This window comes from Temnothorax americanus, unplaced genomic scaffold (assembly GCF_048541705.1).
Source record: "Temnothorax americanus isolate GAGA-0224 unplaced genomic scaffold, ASM4854170v1 Scaffold3, whole genome shotgun sequence".
Lineage (NCBI taxonomy): Eukaryota > Metazoa > Arthropoda > Insecta > Hymenoptera > Formicidae > Temnothorax > Temnothorax americanus.
In genome coordinates, this window is record NW_027509442.1 from 4,120,618 (window position 1) to 4,141,246 (window position 20,629).

Consider the following 20,629-nt stretch of genomic DNA (forward strand, 5'->3'; position numbering starts at 1 on the left):
TTCGTCCCGTTTTCTTTCCAATCGTTTTCTCGATATTTCGCTCGCAGCGGCGAACTGTCTGCGCCAACTCCGACTCTCATCCGCGAGGAAACAGTAGGCGGTTGTGCGTGCGTGCGTGCGTGCGTGCGTACGTGCCGGTTCACACGTGCGCCCGAACGTCGGTTGGATATACCGGCCATCAGCTGAGCGCGCGGCAAGTCACCCAGTTGCCAGCCCGTTATCGCGCACGACTCGAGTTACCTACGCGTTATTGATATCCCAGATCTCAGGAAGAGACACCCGCGAACCGCGGTGTCCGGACTCCGGACGCGGATATTAGAGCCAGAACTCATTCGCCACCAAATTAAACACAGATGTCCCGAAGCGCTCGCGTTCCCGTTTTAGCTCATTGAATATCCGGAGATGCTAACAAAGTCATTCGCTAGGTCGTAGAATATAGATCAAAGGCTGAACACCCGTGAAATTGACGGAGTAGCTGCCGTAAAACCTGGACGGCTCGAGGTGCGTTTAGGCTGAAAAATTTACGCAACGTCTCTATAGCGGGTATATCCCAAAACCGCTCTATCGAACCTCGGAAAGACGTCGTTCATTCTCGTAGCACAAATATTTTTCAAGTTCTAAAATCGACGAATCTAGAAATATTTATATTATCAAAAGCGAAGAGGCGCAAACAAACGGTAGTATTATATATACCTTATTCACATCGTTCATCGTTCGCGATTTCAAATTGAATTCTGTTACAACGGTAGTTTCTAGTTTAATTGCACAGATAATACATTTTTAAACACGCGCCGACAAAGCAGAGCGTTTAAATAAATTCCGCTGTTGAACTAGCTCCGCCATTGAAATTTTTATCGGCTCTTGTATGTCGAGAGGAAGGCTAGCTCGAGGCCGCTCACAATAAGAGACCCGTTGTTCCGCGATGGTAGAGCACCGAGCTGTATGATATGATAAAAAGATACAGTATACGCGTATACTTGCGAGCGAAATAAGAAGGGAAAACAAAACGCGAGCCGCGCGCAACAATCGCGCGATGTCGAATCAATGCTCGAGGATCGGCGTGGTTTGCGCAATCCACCGATCCGGTTTACGCGATTACGCTTTATGCAGCGTAGAATTTTTCATAGAGGACCTCGGATCGGAGTGGCCGATAATACGAGTTTTCGAGATGGAAACGCGAACAAACGAGTTGGTGCCGGGCGACCGCAGCCGCGCGCGCGCGCGCGCGCGAGCACGAGAAACCGGTTTCTCCTATCCAGTCCTGTACGCCGTGATAATTGCGGGAACTAAGAGTTGAGACAATACGGCCCCCACACACTGTAGCGTAGTTTCGAGCTTTAATCCTGGCTGCGCTCCTCGCATTTTACATTTGCAAGTATAATCTTGAATATATATCATATCACGTATAGTTACATCGTATTCGATTATTAATTTACGTATACTTGACATGGGGCGTGTTGCTTTACGTAGGCGTGGGTAAATTTATAATTATTCTGGGTCGACGTGCACGAATACAGTTTTTCTCCCCACGGCCGATGATACAATTATCATCAATTTATCTCGTTTCGACGGATATCGAGCTTCGTCAGCGTTTTAACTCTGAAAACTCTGTGCAAATATCGATGTCGAAAACATTTTTCGCGCGTGGGCAATAATAACAGTTCCTTTGTCGCCACGTCGGTGTATTCACGCCGTTGTTTGTGTATGCCTCACACAATCCCGGTATTATATTTCGATAATAAACACCTTCCCGACATACACGAATTTGAAATCGATTATTCGCGTTAGGACGGATCGCGCAAAATTAGTTCTTGAATCATTTCGCATGAATTCGCCAACAGTTAAACAGTTCAACAAAAATACTATATATATATATATATATATATATATATAATAAATATAAATACTTTAAATATAATAAACCTTATTCTTTTTATGAAATTCCTTCTAAAGAAACCTCACACAAATTTCTAGTAAAAAAAAAAATAATCTATTTAATTCAAGCTTGCACTTGGTTGCTCTTTGCATACCTGACTGACAATTCTCTCAATTTTATTAAAATAAACTTATCACCTTTTACATTTATCTCCGGCACAATTTTATTTTGCACAACAATTGCAAGTTTGAATCAATTTTATTGATTTATTTTTCTTCTATCTAAAATCGAAAATTATATTGTTCAACTTGCAAAGTTGTATATTTAAACAATGTGTAATAATTACATTTATTATGTAAATATATTTATCAAATGTTTTAATATTTTAATAATTACAAAATATTTACCTTTACCCGTTTTCTCTCGTACTTATCTTACTTCAAAGGAAACGTAGGTGCGAAGGTTTTGCAGAATCTCTGACAGAAGGTCCAGAGGATGACAACGAGGAGCAATGGGGAGCCCAGGAGCAAGAGAAATCGACAACAGCCCTCTCTGATATATCTCTCTTTGTTATTTGCGTTTCTCAAACGCAGCATAAACTGTCGTAGATATTACAAATTAGAAATAACATCACATAGCGTTTCTTAATACGGGAAAATGCGCTCGCAAAGGATCACTAACGTATCGAGAAGCCGCGGCATTAATCGCGCGAGCAAACTATCGCGAAAACTACGTAATCGGACTTTCATATCGCGCAAAGGTACAAAAATATCGAAAGCACAGCGAGCGTCGCGCAAATCGTTGCTGTGCGACATTACGAATATTATCTGTCCCCTCTCTCTCTCTCTCTCTCTCTCTCTCTCTCTCTCTTTCTTTCTCTTCCTCTTCCTCTCTTCGCGAAACGAGAAACTCGCTCTCATTTCCACCCTTTCGCCATGAAGAGCGTACTTCATCAATCCTCGTCTGTTCGCAGTAACTTGACGTCTAACATCCTGAACGGTATAAAGAAAGAGAGAATGTTCCTTTTTCATTTGTAAAAACATGAAGAAAATTGAGAAAGATTATCAACTCTCTATATTTGTATCGAGCGAGTTTTTGACAAATTCTTACAATCTTTGGAATTCAAACGGATAATTTGGAACGAGTCCAGAAATTCTCTCTTTCTCCCTTGCCAAACTTTCGTATATGTTTAAATCGCTTTATACTATTTAGGATTAAACCTTACTCGATCATCGTCGCGACGCTATATTACGCAACATTCGCAAACTTATAAATATTTCAAGAATATTTATAGGCGATCCTTATTCGTTTACGTACTTCACAGGGTGGAAAAACCCTCTCGCACGCGCTCATGGAGATCGTGAAAACTTTTCCTTGACGGGACCGTAGAAACAATAATTTACTTCGTAAATGAGAGCGCGTAAACGGGAGTGCGTCCCGCGGTGTGCAACGCAATTTGCAACATCCGCGCGCGCGTTAACGCAACGTCGTTTCGCAAGATCGATCCTGTTAACGTTCGCTTTGTCGAGAAACAATCGCTACAAACGATAAATAATGGAGGCAATCAACGGGATGCGAGCTTATTTTTTTTTAATCGCTCTTGTCACGCAGGCGAGAGCGACGGAGACGTTCGCCGCCGCAACTTATCGGTAATTGAATTTTTGTTATCATTTTGGACTTCATCCAATTCTCTTTCACGATGTGTTCCACGCAGGGACCACCATCGGGGATACGCCCCGAGAGAACGTCGTTAGATATTAATCTACCTTGTATATATACGTTCCGTAATATTATTTTTAATTCTTCTTCCAGGAAAAAACTTGTACTGTTTTCCCTCTCTTACTCTATACAAAGAATGAGATAAACTTCTGCAACGCCTTCAATAAAATTCTCACACACTATAAAAACGTGATTAACGACGATACTCGCCGCCGTTATCCAATTCGACATTTTATTGTGTTTATCACGATATATAATATTTCAGAAAGCACATATACATATAAATGGTTCCATCCGCGTTTAACCCTCGACAGTATAAACGAACGTTTCAATAGATTTCAAAACTTCACGGGAGGGGCGGCGGGGAGAAGGGGTTACACACGTACGTACATTCAATTATAAAATTGAATATAAATAAAATGATCACAAAGAGAGTTTTCGTGATTTTCAGCTTCTGTTTTTTTACAGCTCTCACATTTGACTCCTTTATTTCGCATAGCAACTTCGAATTTGTTATAAAATATATATCATATATATGTATATATATTATATACGGTATTTGCAATATAATATAAATTACATCGTACTTGATAATATAATATAATATACGCGGACGCATTCACATTTTCATATAAAAAAAAAGAAGTGTTATACTGTATAGGATTAACCTTTCATGTGTAAAACGTATATCCGCTCGCAACTTACCCATACATTCATAATTAACTGATAACAATTAAACGAGGCCGCGAGTATTGCTTTCTATCGCTCGGTAATGCGACAATTTTGACTTGCGACGTCGTTTGTAGCGTTTTGTTATTAAAAAACTGCTGATTACAATAGTACATGTTGATACACACGGTACGAGCCAAATATCATTCCCCGAGAAAGATAGATCCGCATTTTAGATTTATAATTTATACGCGTCGCGCTTCTTTTCTCTTCAATCATCAGTTTTTTCGAAGATAGATATCCTGCGAGGGAATTCTATAATTTTTTCTTCAGACGGTACCTTCTCGGGCAATGTGATTTGCGATCGTACCGTATTGTGAAGTGCCAGCTGGCTCGAGACGGACGAACGTCTCTATGTCTTTCGTTTGTTACATCAGCAAATCAGTCTTACACCTTCGTGCAAATGCGAATAGCCCAATTTCCAACGCGCGGTTAACTTTACACGTGGCTGTCCCTAATTCTTACGTGACCTTTTAGCCACTTCTCTTTTTTTTCGTCTTGGGATGAGGTAAGGGGACGTAGATGTACGACTCGGGAGGATGGTGAGAAAATGTATCTGGACGCGTGATTGTGTCTCTTCCCCCTTAAAGCTTTAACCGGTTCAGTTTCGTCATTTAGATTATTAAGAAACAAGTTTTGAGCTCGGCGTTGTAAATTATTTCTTGTTCGTGTATCGATACTTTATTTCGATGTTTCTTTTCCGCGACAAAGTTGCAAAAAAATATTGGTTTCTTGTGAATTTTTCAAATTTGAATTTTTTTATAATAAGACAAATTGGACTCGTTCTATGATTAATATTTTGAAGTATCAATTATATTAATTATTTTTCTCCAATAGTCATCCAGAAAAATGTATACTTTTCAATTAATTATTGTGGTATATCAAATCGATATTTTGTTTCCAATATAAAATGCAACAAATTTTATTTTATATGATTTTACATATTGTTTGATTTGCAAGATCTTTGAAATCGCAAGATACTAACAAAAAATCCCTGATTTATATTCTTGGATACTGAAAATTTATAGAGATCTTTTGTTTCACAGATTCTAATATACAAATATATATTAGACAGTCTCTCCTCTTACATATATACACATATGTATATATATATATATATATATATATATATATATGTGAGATTACGTAATCCAGACCTATTGCTGTCCGGAAAAAAGTATTTTAAATACGCACAAGTGTTTACGAAATTACAAGAAACAAGTTTTAAAACAGTGTTGCATCAGAGCATATGAAAAAGATTAGATTTCTTTTCAATAAAAATTATAATTTATTTTAACGTATAAAATAAAATATATACAAATAAATCTTTCCATACAATTTCTCTCTTAAACAGTGAATTTCATTGCAACAGTATCGGTTTTTTTTGCTTCGCCGACTTTGAAAGAGACAGTTCCATTTTATCACAAAAAAAAAGAACGAGTTCAATCTAATTCTATTGAGTCTCGTCGCGGAACGCATCCAGTTGTAATCCAGTTCGTAAAAGGAAACCTCACTTTCTGGCATAAATATTCGATTCACCGGTTAAAGCGTCGCCATACCCTTTGTAAGTAAACCACGAAGAGGTTTTCGGTTTCAGCGTATTCTTTCTCTCTCTCTCTCTCTCTCTCTCTCTCTCTCTCTCTCTCTCTCTCTCTCTCTCTCTCTCTCTCTCTCTCTCTCTCTCTCGCACGAAGGTAAAACCGGAGGGGCTCGTATCCCCTACGCAACACGTTTCTCTCGACCCCGCGAAGAAAACTTTACGCGAGCGTCTTTAATCTAAATCCTAACGATAATCACATACTTGCTTCTTTCTCTTAATCACTTCGTAATTCTTAATATCACAATACCGCCACTAAGGTCTTTAATCGCGCTACGACGAAAAGCGACCGAAGCAAAGTAGAAAAAAAACAGAAAAAAGAGAGGAGTAAAGAAATAAAAATATATATATATATAGACACAAGAAAAACGCGAACAGATATTAACCACAACGTAAGTAGCAGTACGTACGGTAGTCAACGAATAATAACAACAATAATAATAAACATGACAAATTAAAGCGAAGATTGTGAACAACAATTTACTGGCAAAACGTTAATCCTCTCTCTAATCCTTCGTCCCTTTCAACGAGTTAAGCGGCGAACGCGAGCTCATCTCGTCATTGTTCCTCTGTGAAAATCTGTTTGAAGCTACACAGAGTTAAAGCGATACAGTTTCAAGATGAATCGTCTCTCTCAGGTTATACCGAGGGATAAGAGATATAATTCAACTATCTAGTCTAGTGGATATACATTCAATCATTAGTCTGCATACGATTTTGCACGATTATTTTTTTATATCTGATAGACAATAAGGTTGTGTCTTGTCTGTTAACTCAAGAAGTTTAAAATACATTCTGTAATGTTGGAAATTGCACCGCTTTACTCTATCTCATCAAGGGATCCTCCTGTGGCGAGTTTCACGAGCTACGAACTTTTCACAGTATCTACCGAGAACATTCATCGAAATACGTTCACAATCGCAGGACCAAAATCTCAAAATACGAAATATTGAAATTTAACTGAAACAAAACACCACGCACTAACGATGCAGACTGAAGGCGAAAGACTTACGCTGCTTTCGCCGACAATTCGATCACTTGAACAAGTTACCGTCGAGACGAATCACGCGGTAATGATCGCGTAAATATTAATATGTTTATCGGTGATACGCGGGAACGATTTATCAGCATCGCGACATCGAGAGAAGATGTTATTGTAATTTAATGAGATTTTTCACACATAGCGACTGTTTTTTTATGAAAAGAGAAAATGACGAGGGAGGAAGATAGATCGATGGAATGACGATATGGGCTGAACATCAGTACCATCTATCGACGGGATATACAGGATGTCCCAGAAAAATGTGCACTGTGAAAACGCCCTACTGAAATTACTTTTGTTGCAACTTTTGAAAAGAAAAAGATATGTTCCCTCGAAAGTTTGCAAAAGTGTAAAAATTAATTGGAAAAATGTAATTATTTGGATTCTTACGCTTCTCAATGTAAAATAATTCGATCATATGATTAATTATTCTTGATGTCAACATCAACGGTGACTCGAACAAAAATGACAAGTGATGAAAAGTGAGTGTCTTATCAGTACTCACTTCTCTGGGACTATCCTGATTTTCATAAAAGATTTCTATTTGGAAAATGTGCTGCCACATTTCGCATTTTACGATGAAAAATGGACAAATGTGTACGTGTGAGAGACACACGAGCTTCGAAGGATCGTCACTAAACATCCGACGCGACTAATAGCTACCTGACTACGATTAATCGGTAAAACGCGCTCTCTAAAAACTAATCATACTCGCTACGTATCACGTGAAATTTGTTACAAGTCTTATAATCACATATCCTCTTCAAGAACGAAGACGCGAGGAGCCACTTCCTCGCGATATAAGATCTGCTACTACTAGAACTTGTCTCGCGCTATCACAATTATCGAACGCGCAATAGGCCTCTTTCTCTCCTTGAATACAGTGTATTGCATGGTGACAGCAGACAAAACAAAGAGCGGTATTGTTGTCGTTAACCCTTTAACCGATTCGCTGTGTCAGCAGTGAGAAGTGCTAGGTTCAGAGTGTTAGATTCATCCTTACCGTTACAATACTTCTAACTCCAAATCTAGATACCTAGATTTTGGAAGCCTTAAATTCTACGGTCCTCAACATCAACGATCTTCAAATTCTACGTATCTTATAAACTAGCCTTGCAAAATTTCTTTCTTCAATATATCCAGCGTCCTTTTCAAACCCAATTGTTTAACTTCTGGATTGCAATTCAGCTGATCGAATTTAATCCCCGTTTCTGCAGATTGAGACGTCTAGATTCTCAAGTTCCTTAGATCCCGACTTTGTTAAACTATTAGATCTGTGGACGCCTAAATTATCCGATTTTTAGATCCTCGCATCGCTAGACCTTCGACACAAGATCTAACTTTAACTGTTTCGTTCAAACTGCAATTATTTTATACAGTAAAGTAGCATTTCTACGAACTACTCCATTTCTTTACACATTCAACGAATAAATTCTAAACACACAGAACAATCTCATTTCCGCGCTCGGGCGCGATCATCGATCAAAAAGTTTCTACGGTCTCTCGCAAGTGAAGTGTCATATAGAAAATCCAAGTTGTAATTTCCAAGTTAAAGGGTTAAACGCAACATTTTGCGCAATCGGTAGTACGCGAATTTGACAACGTGCCGTTGCAACGACGAAATCTAACCTCGGGTCCACATCGCTGCTTCCATCCATCTCAGTTTTTTTTCCTTCCTGGTCTTCCGATATTAAATTTGACTGACGCCCACAGGGCGGCAGACTGACAAAAAATGGCCACACCCATTTAAGCACAAACGGGTGATCATTAAACGTGCAAAACCCCGATGTGTGATCCCGAGGCCCCTCAATGAGATTGCTGGAAAGACCTGTAGAGTTTCTTCTTTTGCAGAGTGAAGTCCCTACTGATCATGATGGTGCCACCACGCGTGAGATTTCTGGAAAAAAAAACGAATCGGATTTTAAGTTTCATTACATCACAGAATCTGTAATATTTTGCAACGCGATGTTTCGTAGAAAAGCTGGACGGATCAAAATGATTTAGATACGATCTATAATAATCGTACGATCTGAGTCAAGAAAGTGTCGCGATACCGCTTCGTTTTATCGAAGTGAAATGTGAACAACAACGGATAATTATGAAACGTAACAGCAGAAGATCTCGGTCCGACGACAGTCGGACAAAGGAATAAGCGAGGTATTTTTTACACAAAATTGAATTCCATTAACACGAGTAATTTAAAATAATTTAAATCGGGCTTCAATCGTAAGACTTTACTTCATCGAGCGTTACTCACTTTAAGAACTGAGGCAGCAGCATGTGCCAGGACGTATGGTCCTGCTTCAGCGTGAGATAAAGCTCGAACGTCGACACGGTACTGGGATCACACTGTATTCTCGACAGTTTGCGGCACATACCGTCCGTCTCGAAGCTGATGAACAACGTGCAGCCTCTGAAACAAGTATACATCGTTTTTTCAAACATATTGAAAATTCCAATAGTACATTAATTAAAATTTGGAGAAACATTTGTTAATTAAATCTAGAGAAACAGCGATAAAACAAATCTGTTCTCAAGTTTAACGCGTTCTACTTTTTGGTATCAATCTTTAATAAATGAATAAAACTGAAAATTAAAAAAAAATTGAAAATAAAATTTGATCAAGGTTTCGCTTGGAAGAATATCGCTCCAAATATTTTATATAATTGCCGATATCATCGATTTTGCTATTCGTGAAAAAAAAAAAAAAACACTTGGAGAAAAGTTTCGCGATGTTTTTCCAGATAGACACTTGTTGCGCGAATAAATAATATTATTTATTTGGACTCTCTAATTGCGCCGAATTGTTCAGATTCGGATTCGCGGCGAATCGAAGGAGCCGCCGTGTTTGGGCAAACGCGAAAAATTATGCTTACCGAAGGCCACAGGGCTCGTTCTCCGCCATGGTAAGTACATCTTTGGCTATCTTGGGCAGCAAATCGGCAGGCAGGAGGACCTCGCCGCAAGCCAGCTGGGCGTGTTTGGCCCTCCTGAGCTCGACCTCCAGCCTCTTCGCCAGCGCCTGACAGGCACCGTCCAATTCGTCCGTCTCGCTTCCAGCTGTAACAATTAATTAAACGGAATTAAGCGCGCGCACGCTCACAGCCTCCCGTCGAGTATAAACTAGACGTTAAAGCGGTCAATTGAAAAGAAAGTGGCGGATCACTTTTTCCCCTATTTTCAGGCATACAGAGACAGCTCGACGATCATTCTCCCAATTAGTCCCCGCCGAGACCCAAATAAAATTAACTCGGATCGACCAATCGTCTTGTTTATCACCAAATTAAATATATTGAGTTAGAATACAAAAATAATATCTCGTCATTTATAATTCAAATTTCCGCCGGGAAAATGTCACGGTAGCTGAAAATACACTTGGTGGTGAAAAGCGTGAGATGCCTCGTATACTACGAGATACAAAAAAATATGAAATGATTGACGCAATCTTGGACATTAACGTCAAATCGCGGCCGATATCGCCGCCGGATTGTGGACGCAATCGAAGGCCGCGGCGCGCGAAAACGAAAAACATATTTTGCTCCGATAGTGATTCGCGTTATCTGCCATTCCACCTAAATGTAATCCGAGCCCCGGTATAATTTTAATCGCTCTTTAATGCTCGTTTCCACGATTAGATTTTAGATTATTACCCTAGTTTTACATATATAATATATATACACACGTTTTGGCGTTATAACTCGATCGCAGCTATAATCTCGATTAATCAATGAGATCGTCGCTTTATTAGTTAAAACCGTTTGTGCGACGTAACGTAACAAAGAACAGTCGGGAAAGAAGATGCAACGTCGAATCTCGTCGGGCATTTCAATTTTTCAATCGATGCCCGATCATCGAGAGAACGTTTCAACACTGTGACGTTTCTTTACTTCCTATGTCGATCACTCCCGAGCTCGCTTCGACCATTGTTTCTAGCGGCCCGGCCGGGCCGGCGAAGCGAAGACGCGAGGCGAGCTCGTCGGTAACGTGCGAACTCGTTTGACCTCGATCTTTTTATCCGCCCCCTGTGTCGCGTTTGCCAAAAAATCACAATCGTCCGTACTCGAATAATTAACTCTTTCGTTTCGCGCTCCAAAATTTTCATCTCTCACGGTACAAACGTGGGTATTTCGCGTCCGATCGATTTCCGTCCATGGTTTCTCGAAACTTCAATTAAAGGGTTCCCAATTATACTGGCATTTTACTTCTTTCCAAAATGACGTACAAACATTTGTTCTAGAAACCTGAAAGTACGTTCGTGAATTTTTGAAGATTTTCGAGCTACTTTAAATAGGTGAAAAAGTAGTCGGTCACGTTGATACCCATATTTGTACGGATAAGTTTTCCACATTGTTATTGTAAGGGTTAAAATATTAGCTCTATCGCCGAAGTTGCTGGAATCGAGAATAAGAATAATCTTACGGCAGAGCGAGTTGCAAAGTATAAAAATGATGAAATTCTCTCTCCGTTTGTATCCTACAGCGATCTGAAGCAGCATATTAAAGTCAAGTACCCGCTTCACGTCCGTTAATCCGTATTTATTTACCGGGGAATCGAGAGAGAGCTAAATTTTTGGAAAATTTCCATTTACAAACACACCGAAGGCAAGTTCGTAAAGTGGTAAGTCGACGCGACGCGACGGGGGGAACAATCGAGGAGCACGGAAAAATGGCAGCGAAGGGCATCTCCCCCCGTCTCCCTCGTACGACGATCGGAAGATCGCTGACGCAACCATAATTCGAGGTTACGCCGGTAAATCGCCGGTGTGCCTGAAAATCGGCCCCCGACCGTGCATATTACGAAGAGCTCGAAGAGCGAATTTTCGGACCGCGACGCGGTCGGCGAGCGGCGAGACGCGTCGCGAAGCAAAAATCAGCTGATTCCCAGCCGGCGACGGCGGCGTTGTCAGCTGAGAACAACGACGGCTCGCTTCGAGGAGCGGAAGCGGAGGAGGTACGGGGACGGGGAGCAACGATCGACGGGCGACAATTCAAAAGGAGAAGGATTTAAAGTTAAGCCGGCACCTTACCTCGGGTGTTGCTAAAGTCCACGTTGACGGGACACGGCAGGACCTCCATGATTTCACGACGATGTCCAGCGGCGGACGCACAATGGACACGGCCTTCTCGTCGGTTTCGCCGGACGGCAGCGCGATTCTCCTCGAGAAAGAGTCGCCGACGGCGCACGACGGACAAAACCGTGGGACACGCGATAAAAGCGATCGCGGGGGACAGCAGATTGGACGATATCGGGACCGCAGATTCACGAATCCGGACCACGGCGGAGCCGCTTTCACCGAAGTCGTTCGCGCGAGGCGAGATTCGCGAAGGACACCGGAATCACGCAAACCCCTTTCGACCGACAGTGATTGGCCGCCGGTGGCTGACGCGACTTATATACGGGAATCCCCACCCCGCGGCAGCCTCGCGCTCCCCTCGCCGCGCGCCGCCAATGGTCGACCGCCTAGCAACACCGCCTACGTGACGTTTCGGCAGTGCGTCCGCGGCTCGGCCGTTTCCGCCGGCGCTCGCGCCGCGCTCGGCACCCCGACGGAGCGAGAGAGCGCGCGAGAGCGAACCAGAGCGAACCCGTTCAGAGGGGGGGGGGGAACCTATCCGCTGTTGCCGGCGGTGACGACGGTACATCGAGTTTTTTTTTTTTTTTTTTTTTTTTTTCACCCACGATGCTCGTTTTGTTTTCTTCTCTTTCTCCCTTCTTCTCTCTTCCCTCCCTCTCCCCTCCGTTCTTCTCGTCCTCGCCTCTCGCCTTCTCATCTCTCGGCGGAATACGTGCATTTATACGTCGCGCAACCTTTTATCGCGGCTTTTAACACGACGCGAGAGACGCGAGTATTAAACCGCAGGGTGAAATTATTACGGGGGGGACCGGAGGGGGCGGGCCCTACGCCGGTAGCGGCTTTTTAAGCGTAGGCGATTTAGGCAAAACTCTCTCTCGAGAGAGAGAGAGAGAGAGAGAGATCTGCCCGGTGTAAAAAGAGAACGCGCACACAACTTCCTTCTGGCTATATCCCGGAGGCGGAGGGAGGAGGAAGAAAAACCTGTTTTAGAAATTCGGAATGAGGCGTCGTGTTTTGCTTGCGCCAGGGATCAGCTGACCCTGGCTCCGTATTAGCGAAGGTTGCGGGTAAAAAGTCGTCACGGCAGGAATCACGATCGCGCGAGAGAGAAAAAAAAAAGAGTTCGTCCCTCGGCGAGAATCTCGATAAGAAACTCGGGATATTTAAAGACGGTGTAACCTGTATGATGAATCGAAATGTAGAGGCTGATTGTGAAAACCGCGCGCGCGTTGCGTAAGATTTCCAATTGTGTTATAAAAGAAGCGCTTGCTCACGGCGGCGACGCGCTCGATCTAAACTCTACCGGTGGAGCACGAAAAGTATTTCAGAGACAATTCAGACGTTGATTCACCCGTTATATTTATTTTATCGCCGCCCGTAAGGAAATCCGTATCTTTTTTTAATCGCAATACTTTTTATGTCACGCCGATTAATCATCATCATCTCTTTCTCTTTGTTTTTTTTTTTGCCGAGTAATATCCAATTCGACACGGTCGTTCGCGCAACTTTTTTTTTCCGATACCACTTTATTTTTCGATCCATAAGTCGCCCCGTCGCGTTATGAAACGGAGAAAATGTTTGCTTTCGTCGCCGGATAATTATTTTTTCGCAGCTGACAAATAGGTTGTACGTGATAAGTGTCTCTCTCTCTCTTTCTCTCTCTCTTTTATCGGTCTCTAATCCGGAGGACACGTTGGGTCGCACGCGAGAGGAGGATTTATGTAACGAGAATTACAAGATTAGCGCGCCGTTTACGGACGCCGTTTTAATACAAAGGTTTTAACACAAAGACGGTCACGTTCGGACAATAGATCCGGCCGAGGTGCATTTGGAGTAAAAGCTTCATATTCGCGGAAGTTATACGCTCGACGATAAATCGCCGCGATTATGGAAATCGCGGGTAGAGAGAGAGAGAGAGAGAGATGTAGAGAGATTAAGGGCGCGAGAGAGGTTTACGCGACGAGGAAGGAAGAATTATCTATTTTACACACATCTCGCGTTCTCGATTTCAAAACGAATCACGAGTGATTCTCTTAGGAGCACTCGAGATAAAGAATTTAACGTTAAAAATAATCTTCCTGTTTGCTCGCTGTTTCAACGTTTCCGTCAACCCCACGGGTGAATTTTAGAATGACGAATATGAGAAAGCGGCCGAACGCGTCGAGCAGGAAATACATGAAACACGCGAAGGAACACGGTATCGAACACCTGTGATTTCGTGGGGCTACGTGGGGCTACGTAGACACGAAGTGCCGCGAGGGGCGGGGGACCCAACAATAACCCAGATCGCCGGCTCTAAGAATCCGTGACAGCCCGGAAGATCCCAGAGAACCTGCTCGACAGGTCCCGACGATCTATAAATTCGGAGTTCTACGATGCCATAGCGATCCGTTAAGGAGGTTCTACAGGTACTCTCTAGTCAGTCGAGAGATGAAGAAAAAATCTTCAAATTCGTCAATTCTAAGTATTTATAAAATATTTTCATGAATTTCTCTCGATGATGTTAGAGCTTATATCATACCCGTATTAGTCGAAGCGAGGAAAAATTAAAAATATCGTGTAAGTGCTCCTTTGACTCCGGCTTCTTATATGCGAGAAAATATGATAACGTCGCGAACTTGAGTCTCGCTGTTCTGCTCATACGAGCGTGGTCCTTTTCTAGTCAGTGACTGCGTTTACTTTTATAAATTTACAATGACTCCTCCAAGCCCGACCAATTCATGGAGAAATAAGGATAGAGTCTTGCGTGGTGTCAAAAGAGGAAAATTCGCTAAAAATTAAGTTGTTCTTCGAATGGAAAATGCCCAAAAATCATTGACCGGATAAAAGGTTATGTGAGGTGCAGTCGCCGCGACGTTGTTAAATCTCCCTTGTTATTCGAAGCGCGCTACGTGAACTGTGATATGGCCTGTTTCAATAGCCAATATTACAAAATTTTACACGATAACCCTTGTTTTTCTCGATATTTCTGAAAAGCTTAGATTAAGATCTATAAGAGCTCCGTTTTTTGAATCTTTGGTAGGCCGCCTTCGTATAATTAATATCTCGTTTTCTGTCTCCGGGAACCCTTTTGCCATAAGAGCTCGTGTCAAAACTGTGATTTCAAAATTCATTTTTGCAAATTTTTACACGATAACCGATGCTAAAATTTTTTAAGCACTTTTCTCGCATCTTACTTTATACGCGTCCATGAAGTTTTTTTCCAATTTTTAGATACATCCGTTATCTGTAGAACCTCCTTTTAATCTGAAATCTGAAGAACCCGTCGAACGAAGCGTCCGCACGGATCGCAGCGATTCATATCGCTGAGGATCGGCGAAAACGTGATCGCGTATCGCGTTTAAATCTGTAAAAGTCGACGAGTCTGTACACGTCTCTTATCGCTTATCGTTTATAAATATACAAGCCACTTAAGCGGCATCGGTCGAGCGTGGTATCGCAGGCAGATAAAACAATCCGGAGCGATCTCGTTTGAGGCCGAATCTCGCGGCGACGATCGGCAATCGGATTCGCGTCGCGGCGGATTGCCGATTTTGTTGCCGATTCCGCGCGGAGGTTCGGGGGCCGGGGGCCGACGAATGCGTGAATCCGACGATCTGCGAAACGCGAGATTCTGGCTGGAACAACGGCTCGCCTGTAGATTCTGGAGAATAACATCTCTATCGGAAGTGTCGCTTTTATCTGCGGCGCTCGCTCGCGCGATCGCGTTCTCGTGCGGCACAAACAAGCTCCGCGATAACGACGCCGGGCCCTCGCCGGCCGGCCGGCGAATCGCGATCAACTTTCGCATTCGGCCATTAGCTCATTCACGCGTCAATCGAAACACATTAATTTCGCGGATCGCGAGACCGAGTCGCGAGACCGGCGAGAGAGGAGCGAGTTTACGGTTCTCGTAAATCGGGGGGAGAAGCGGGGAAGAGACGGAGAGAGAGAGAGAGAGAGAGAGAGAGAGAGAAAAAAAAGGAGAAACAGAGAGGAAAGGAACCTTTAGCTATGGTCGTCGCTCCCCGCAACTCGGCCAATCGATCTCTTTGTTTCGCTTACGTGGAGGCGAGTACGTGATCGCGAATAACATGACGTTCGTGCCGTCTCGCTCGTTTCTGCCGTGACTCTCTTTCTCCACTAAGTGCCTCTATCTCTCGCTCCCCCCCCTCTCTCTCTCTCTCTCACTCTCTCTCTCTCTCTCTCTGTCTCTCCCTCCCCGTCTCGCTCGCTCTTTTCCTCTCTTTGTCTCTCGCCCGCTCGTTCTTTTTCTTTCTCTCCCTCTTTCTCTCTCTGTGTTACTCCGTTTGCTCGCTCCATCTCTGTCGGACCTCGCCGGGCGACGCGCTCTCCGATTGCATCGTACATACATACATCCGACGACATAATCGAAGAGCTGAATTTTATTAAAAACCGGTTCGGGCGGCAAAAAGCGACGGGCTAGAGGTAATAATCATCAAAATGCACCGTGAAGCCTCGGCTCCGCGTCGTTTTTCCTTTGCTCGCGCGCGGATCGGTATTACGCGGTGTATAACAATTACACGGGAGCGGCCTCGGGGGACGGAGGAGGGGGGGGGGGGAAGGGGGAACGAGCGAGCGCCTACATACGGAGCTCACTAATCCGGCGAATTATCCGAGGAATTACGGGAAAGAAAAAAGAGCCGTTGCCGACGCGAGAGCCGGGGCGTCTAAAAGCGAAATATAATCTTTGCCTCGTGTACACCAGCGCGCTATACAAAGCCATCTGACGATCGTTTACGCGTAGAGATAAGACGAGAGTCTGTTGATACTCTCCTTATCAGTCAGGAAGACAGGGTGTTTCATAAATGCTGAAATCGCACATCTTCGAGAGGTTCAAAGACGCAAGGGAGATGTTTATCGAGGAGTCGTGTGCTAGAGCCTCTCTCGCGCGCGCGCGCGCGCGATATATTGCGATATATTCTCAAAACGAAGGTGTCATCGTTATCGTCACGTCCGTCATCGCCCTCCATTGTTTCAACATCTCAGGTTTAATTTGAGCAAAACGCCCTCCATTCTCGGGGGGAAAGATGCGTCTCTCTTTGCGTCGATTCGAATTTCGGAGAAGCGGCGCGGAAGGTTGCGGCTCGGTCCCGTGCGTGTCGATGCAAGTCCGTGCCTGTTTAAAGCCTAAAAACCACGACCTTGGCGTCAGGCCTCATGGGTCCCCCCTCCCCCCGCATTGTCCCCAAAATTCAAAAAGGGCGAAAAGAGAGTGGCACCCTGTAGCGCACCACCCGCGCGCAACGGAGATAGGCCGTCCCGGTGTCACGTCACGGACGGCCGTGCGGTATTGTATTTACGAGCAGCGTGATTAATTCTCGACCGATTAGCGACGTTAATAGAAACGCTGCCGCGTCGTTACGTAACTCCGCGAGCCGGCGCGAGCGAGCGCGTAGCGCGTATACACGCACGCACGTGCACGGACGCGCGAGCGCGCGTATCTATGTACATTATACGTATGCATAATCGCGGCATGTGCAATCGTGTCTAACGGAGATCCAGAAAAATCGATAGCATCCGCGCGCGCGATACCGTGTCGTTTGTAAACGCGTGTGACCGGCGAAGTTATAAATATACGCGTAACGAGCAGAGTGAAACTCGCGCGTTTGGTCATTGGGGGGCTGACTTCACGCATGGCCACGCGAGCGAGAGACGCTCGCTCGTATGTATGTTACATTATGTACAACCGAGTCCCCTTTCCCCTCCCCCTCTTTTCTCCTTTTTGCTCCTGCTTCTCTCCGGCCCCCCCACAGTTGGGAACGAGGGGAAACGACGAGGGGGCCTCTCTCTCTCTCTCTCTCTCTCTCTCTCTCCTCTCCGCGCCTTCTCCCCTCGGTGGCAACAATTACAAGCGACTTTCAGCTGTGTGCGGAAGCGCGAATAATGCGAGGCCGGCTAGTTTAGCGCTTTTAGGTGTGCGCGGGCGCGCGCGCGTGCACGCGTGCGGATGCAAAAGCGACCGGCTTGGCTTCCACGCGCGCGCGTGCGTTGTTATAGTTCGCGTCGAATAATTGCGAGTGCTCGCATAATGTGTACACTTTATCCGCGAAAACGCCGCGGCTCCGCCGGCCGACCTCGCGAGGGGCTCTCGATTTCCTTCGCGGTTCCCTTCCCGATTCTTCCTCGCCGGGAAAATTCTACGGGGAGACGAGAATCGGCAGGCTTCTTTCGGATAATATATCGGAGTACGAATTAATTCGAAGTAAAAAAACTTCTATTTTTACTTAGACTTGTTTGCTCCTCGCTTCGGGAGATATGAAAAAAAAGTGCGTATGTAGATAAAAGATAAATGAGATAGCTGTGACTCTGTTGGAGAGAATTTAAAACTTCACCAGATTGGAATTGAGTGATGCTCGATTTCGTCAAGAAGATGAAGGATAAAACGGTAGAAAAAGAAAGAGTTATATAGAAAGAGAGAGAGCAAGGGGAAAGGAAAAGATCGTGTATAAAAATTATGAAATTGTTTACTTAATCCGCGATGTTCGACGGTTTCGGCGTCGAAGTGTCATCGTGATAAATCGTTTTGCATCGATTTCGAGAGGCCGCGACATTGCGGAAAGGAGTGGGTCAATGGACACAAGGCGATAAAATGCAATCGGAAAATGAGACGAGAGATTGAAGGAGCGCGGAGGAGAATCGCCGTGCCGCAACGGAGAAACGTCGTCCACAAATATATGCGCTCGTAAAAAAAAAAAACCTCGCGCGTACACGCATACAGGCGCACGTGTGCGTCACGCGAGATTTTTTTTCAGCGATAAAGCGATTCGGTCGCGTATGCATCACTACACGTTTGTATGTTTATATAGATTATTCTTTTTACGTGTCTGCACTCTCGCGCCGGACTCGATCGTCGAATCCCGCACGCGCGATCGGCAGAAACGAAAATAATGGGAAAACGCGCGGAGGTTTCGCGCGCGGAACGTATTGTGCAGTTTAAAAGTTTGTAGAGATATTGCTGCCTCGCAGGAAATATATCCCGTATTGCCCTAAATCATAAATTATGCCCTATTTCATCCAACCAGCCCTTTCGTGTCCCACGAGTTTCTAACAGTCGTTTGTTCCGGGTTCCGGGAAACAAATGATCGTCAGATAATCCCCCCCACTCCTAAAAAAAATTGTTGTGGCAGGGAACCTCAGGTAAAAATTTCAAAGTCCTAGCTCATTTACTCTCAAAACGGCGAACAATCAAAATCTCGGTGGGACACGAAAGTGCATGGTTGGAGGATTACGTCAGTGTTGTGCGAAAAGTAAATGAGCATTTTTTTTTCGATAAAAATGTATTTTTGTGTATAATTTAAGCGTATTTAAAATATTTTTGTCGTTATAAAAGAATTTAACATTCCACAGAGGTCTATTATGGCTCAGAGGCACGTGGAAGAGGTGGGGAGGAGCTACGATTATAAAAAAAAAATTAATTTTTTTACACGAAAAATATCTGTCACACTTCAAATTCGCCTTTTCTTATTCAAAAATTCTTTTTATATAACATTCTTTAAGTCCTTAAAGTCCTTCTGATGTACCATTTAAAACGTACCAAATTTGCGGCGACGAAATTAAGTATTCCTATTTAATTAATAATTATCTCATATTTTTTTCTTATTTGCACTACTTTTAGCTTTAATTTGCGTTTTAATTTTTAGGATCTTCTTCAACAGTTAGGTAATGGACGAGTGTCGTGGAATAACGTCGGAAATGTTTCGAAATGTCCGTAACAACTTTGAACAGAGACTTCATTATTGTATGCGGAGGCTGATTGAAAGACATTTTCAAACGTTTATTAAAGTAAATTTTTTTTCATAGATTGCGAATTATCAGTTTTTAAGATTTTTGATTGCGATATCTCGAAAAACATTCGTCCAAATTATAAAAAAAAAAACGACATGATTTTGTAAAGAGAATTAAAAGACCTTTAAAACGATATGTCACTTGCCTTCTGTTATTATTTAAGATGATTTTGAAAGGGTGGCTACTAATCAAATTAATAAAGCAGCACGATTGAATTTATTACAATTATACATTTCCCTTAAAAGTAAAGTCGATGAATTTTTTGCACTATGTATATTTTACACAAATTAGTAAGAAAAAAGCAGGAAATTTTTGTTGGCTCATCTTGCACCTACAAAGATATTCAATTTAATATATTTGTATGTACAAAATCAGATAAATTGTATAGAGTTATGTTTATGTATGTAAAATACCATTACATATATATTTTATACACGATTATTAATTATAAATATACATGTGAATGTTCGAAAACATTATTGATCTGTATATGCGGTAGGAATCACACAGGATGACGTAAATTTTCGTGAGGTTGCTCCGATAAAAATTGATTTCTTGCGTAACATATATAACAATTAACTCCTGTCGGAAAGCAATTCAGCAAAAATTTGCGTCATCCCAAGATTCGATTGTGTAATCGCGGCGGGTATAGTGAGATTTAGGATGAAAGAGAAAAAAAAATCTGAATCTCGCACGCGTATACGACTGTTGCCTTGGTACAGACGATAAAATACTCGATTAAATTCCGGAATATTAGATCCGATTAGCGTTTGATTATAGAGATAACACGTCGGCTTTTTTTTG

At 43.1% G+C, this 20,629-nt stretch overlaps 1 protein-coding gene across 1 annotated transcript; it reads right to left on the reverse strand.

Annotated features, from left to right (window-relative positions):
* Positions 1–4,066: 4,066 nt before the first annotated feature.
* On the reverse strand, positions 4,067–12,342 carry LOC143900089 (protein charybde). The gene is made up of 4 exons (XM_077411053.1): positions 11,990–12,342; positions 9,840–10,023; positions 9,221–9,376; positions 4,067–8,860 (listed from the first exon to the last, which is right to left on the reverse strand). The coding sequence occupies exons 1-4, from the start codon at positions 12,036–12,038 to the stop codon at positions 8,770–8,772; spliced, it is 480 nt and encodes a 159-aa protein (XP_077267179.1). The 5' UTR covers positions 12,039–12,342; the 3' UTR covers positions 4,067–8,769.
* Between the last annotated feature and the right edge of the window lie 8,287 nt (positions 12,343–20,629).

What these genes read in the sequence shown, in the direction of transcription:
- LOC143900089 (XM_077411053.1), bottom strand. Translation starts at nt 12,038, where the DNA reads ATGGAGGTCCTGCCGTGTCCCGTCAACGTGGACTTTAGCAACACCCGA. An exon ending in AACGAGCCCTGTGGCCTTCG is followed by an intron (nt 9,377 to 9,839) that starts GTAAGCATAATT and finishes TACTTGTTTCAG; the next exon opens with AGGCTGCACGTTGTTCATCA. An exon ending in CTGCTGCCTCAGTTCTTAAA is followed by an intron (nt 8,861 to 9,220) that starts GTGAGTAACGCT and finishes TTTTTTTTCCAG; the next exon opens with AAATCTCACGCGTGGTGGCA.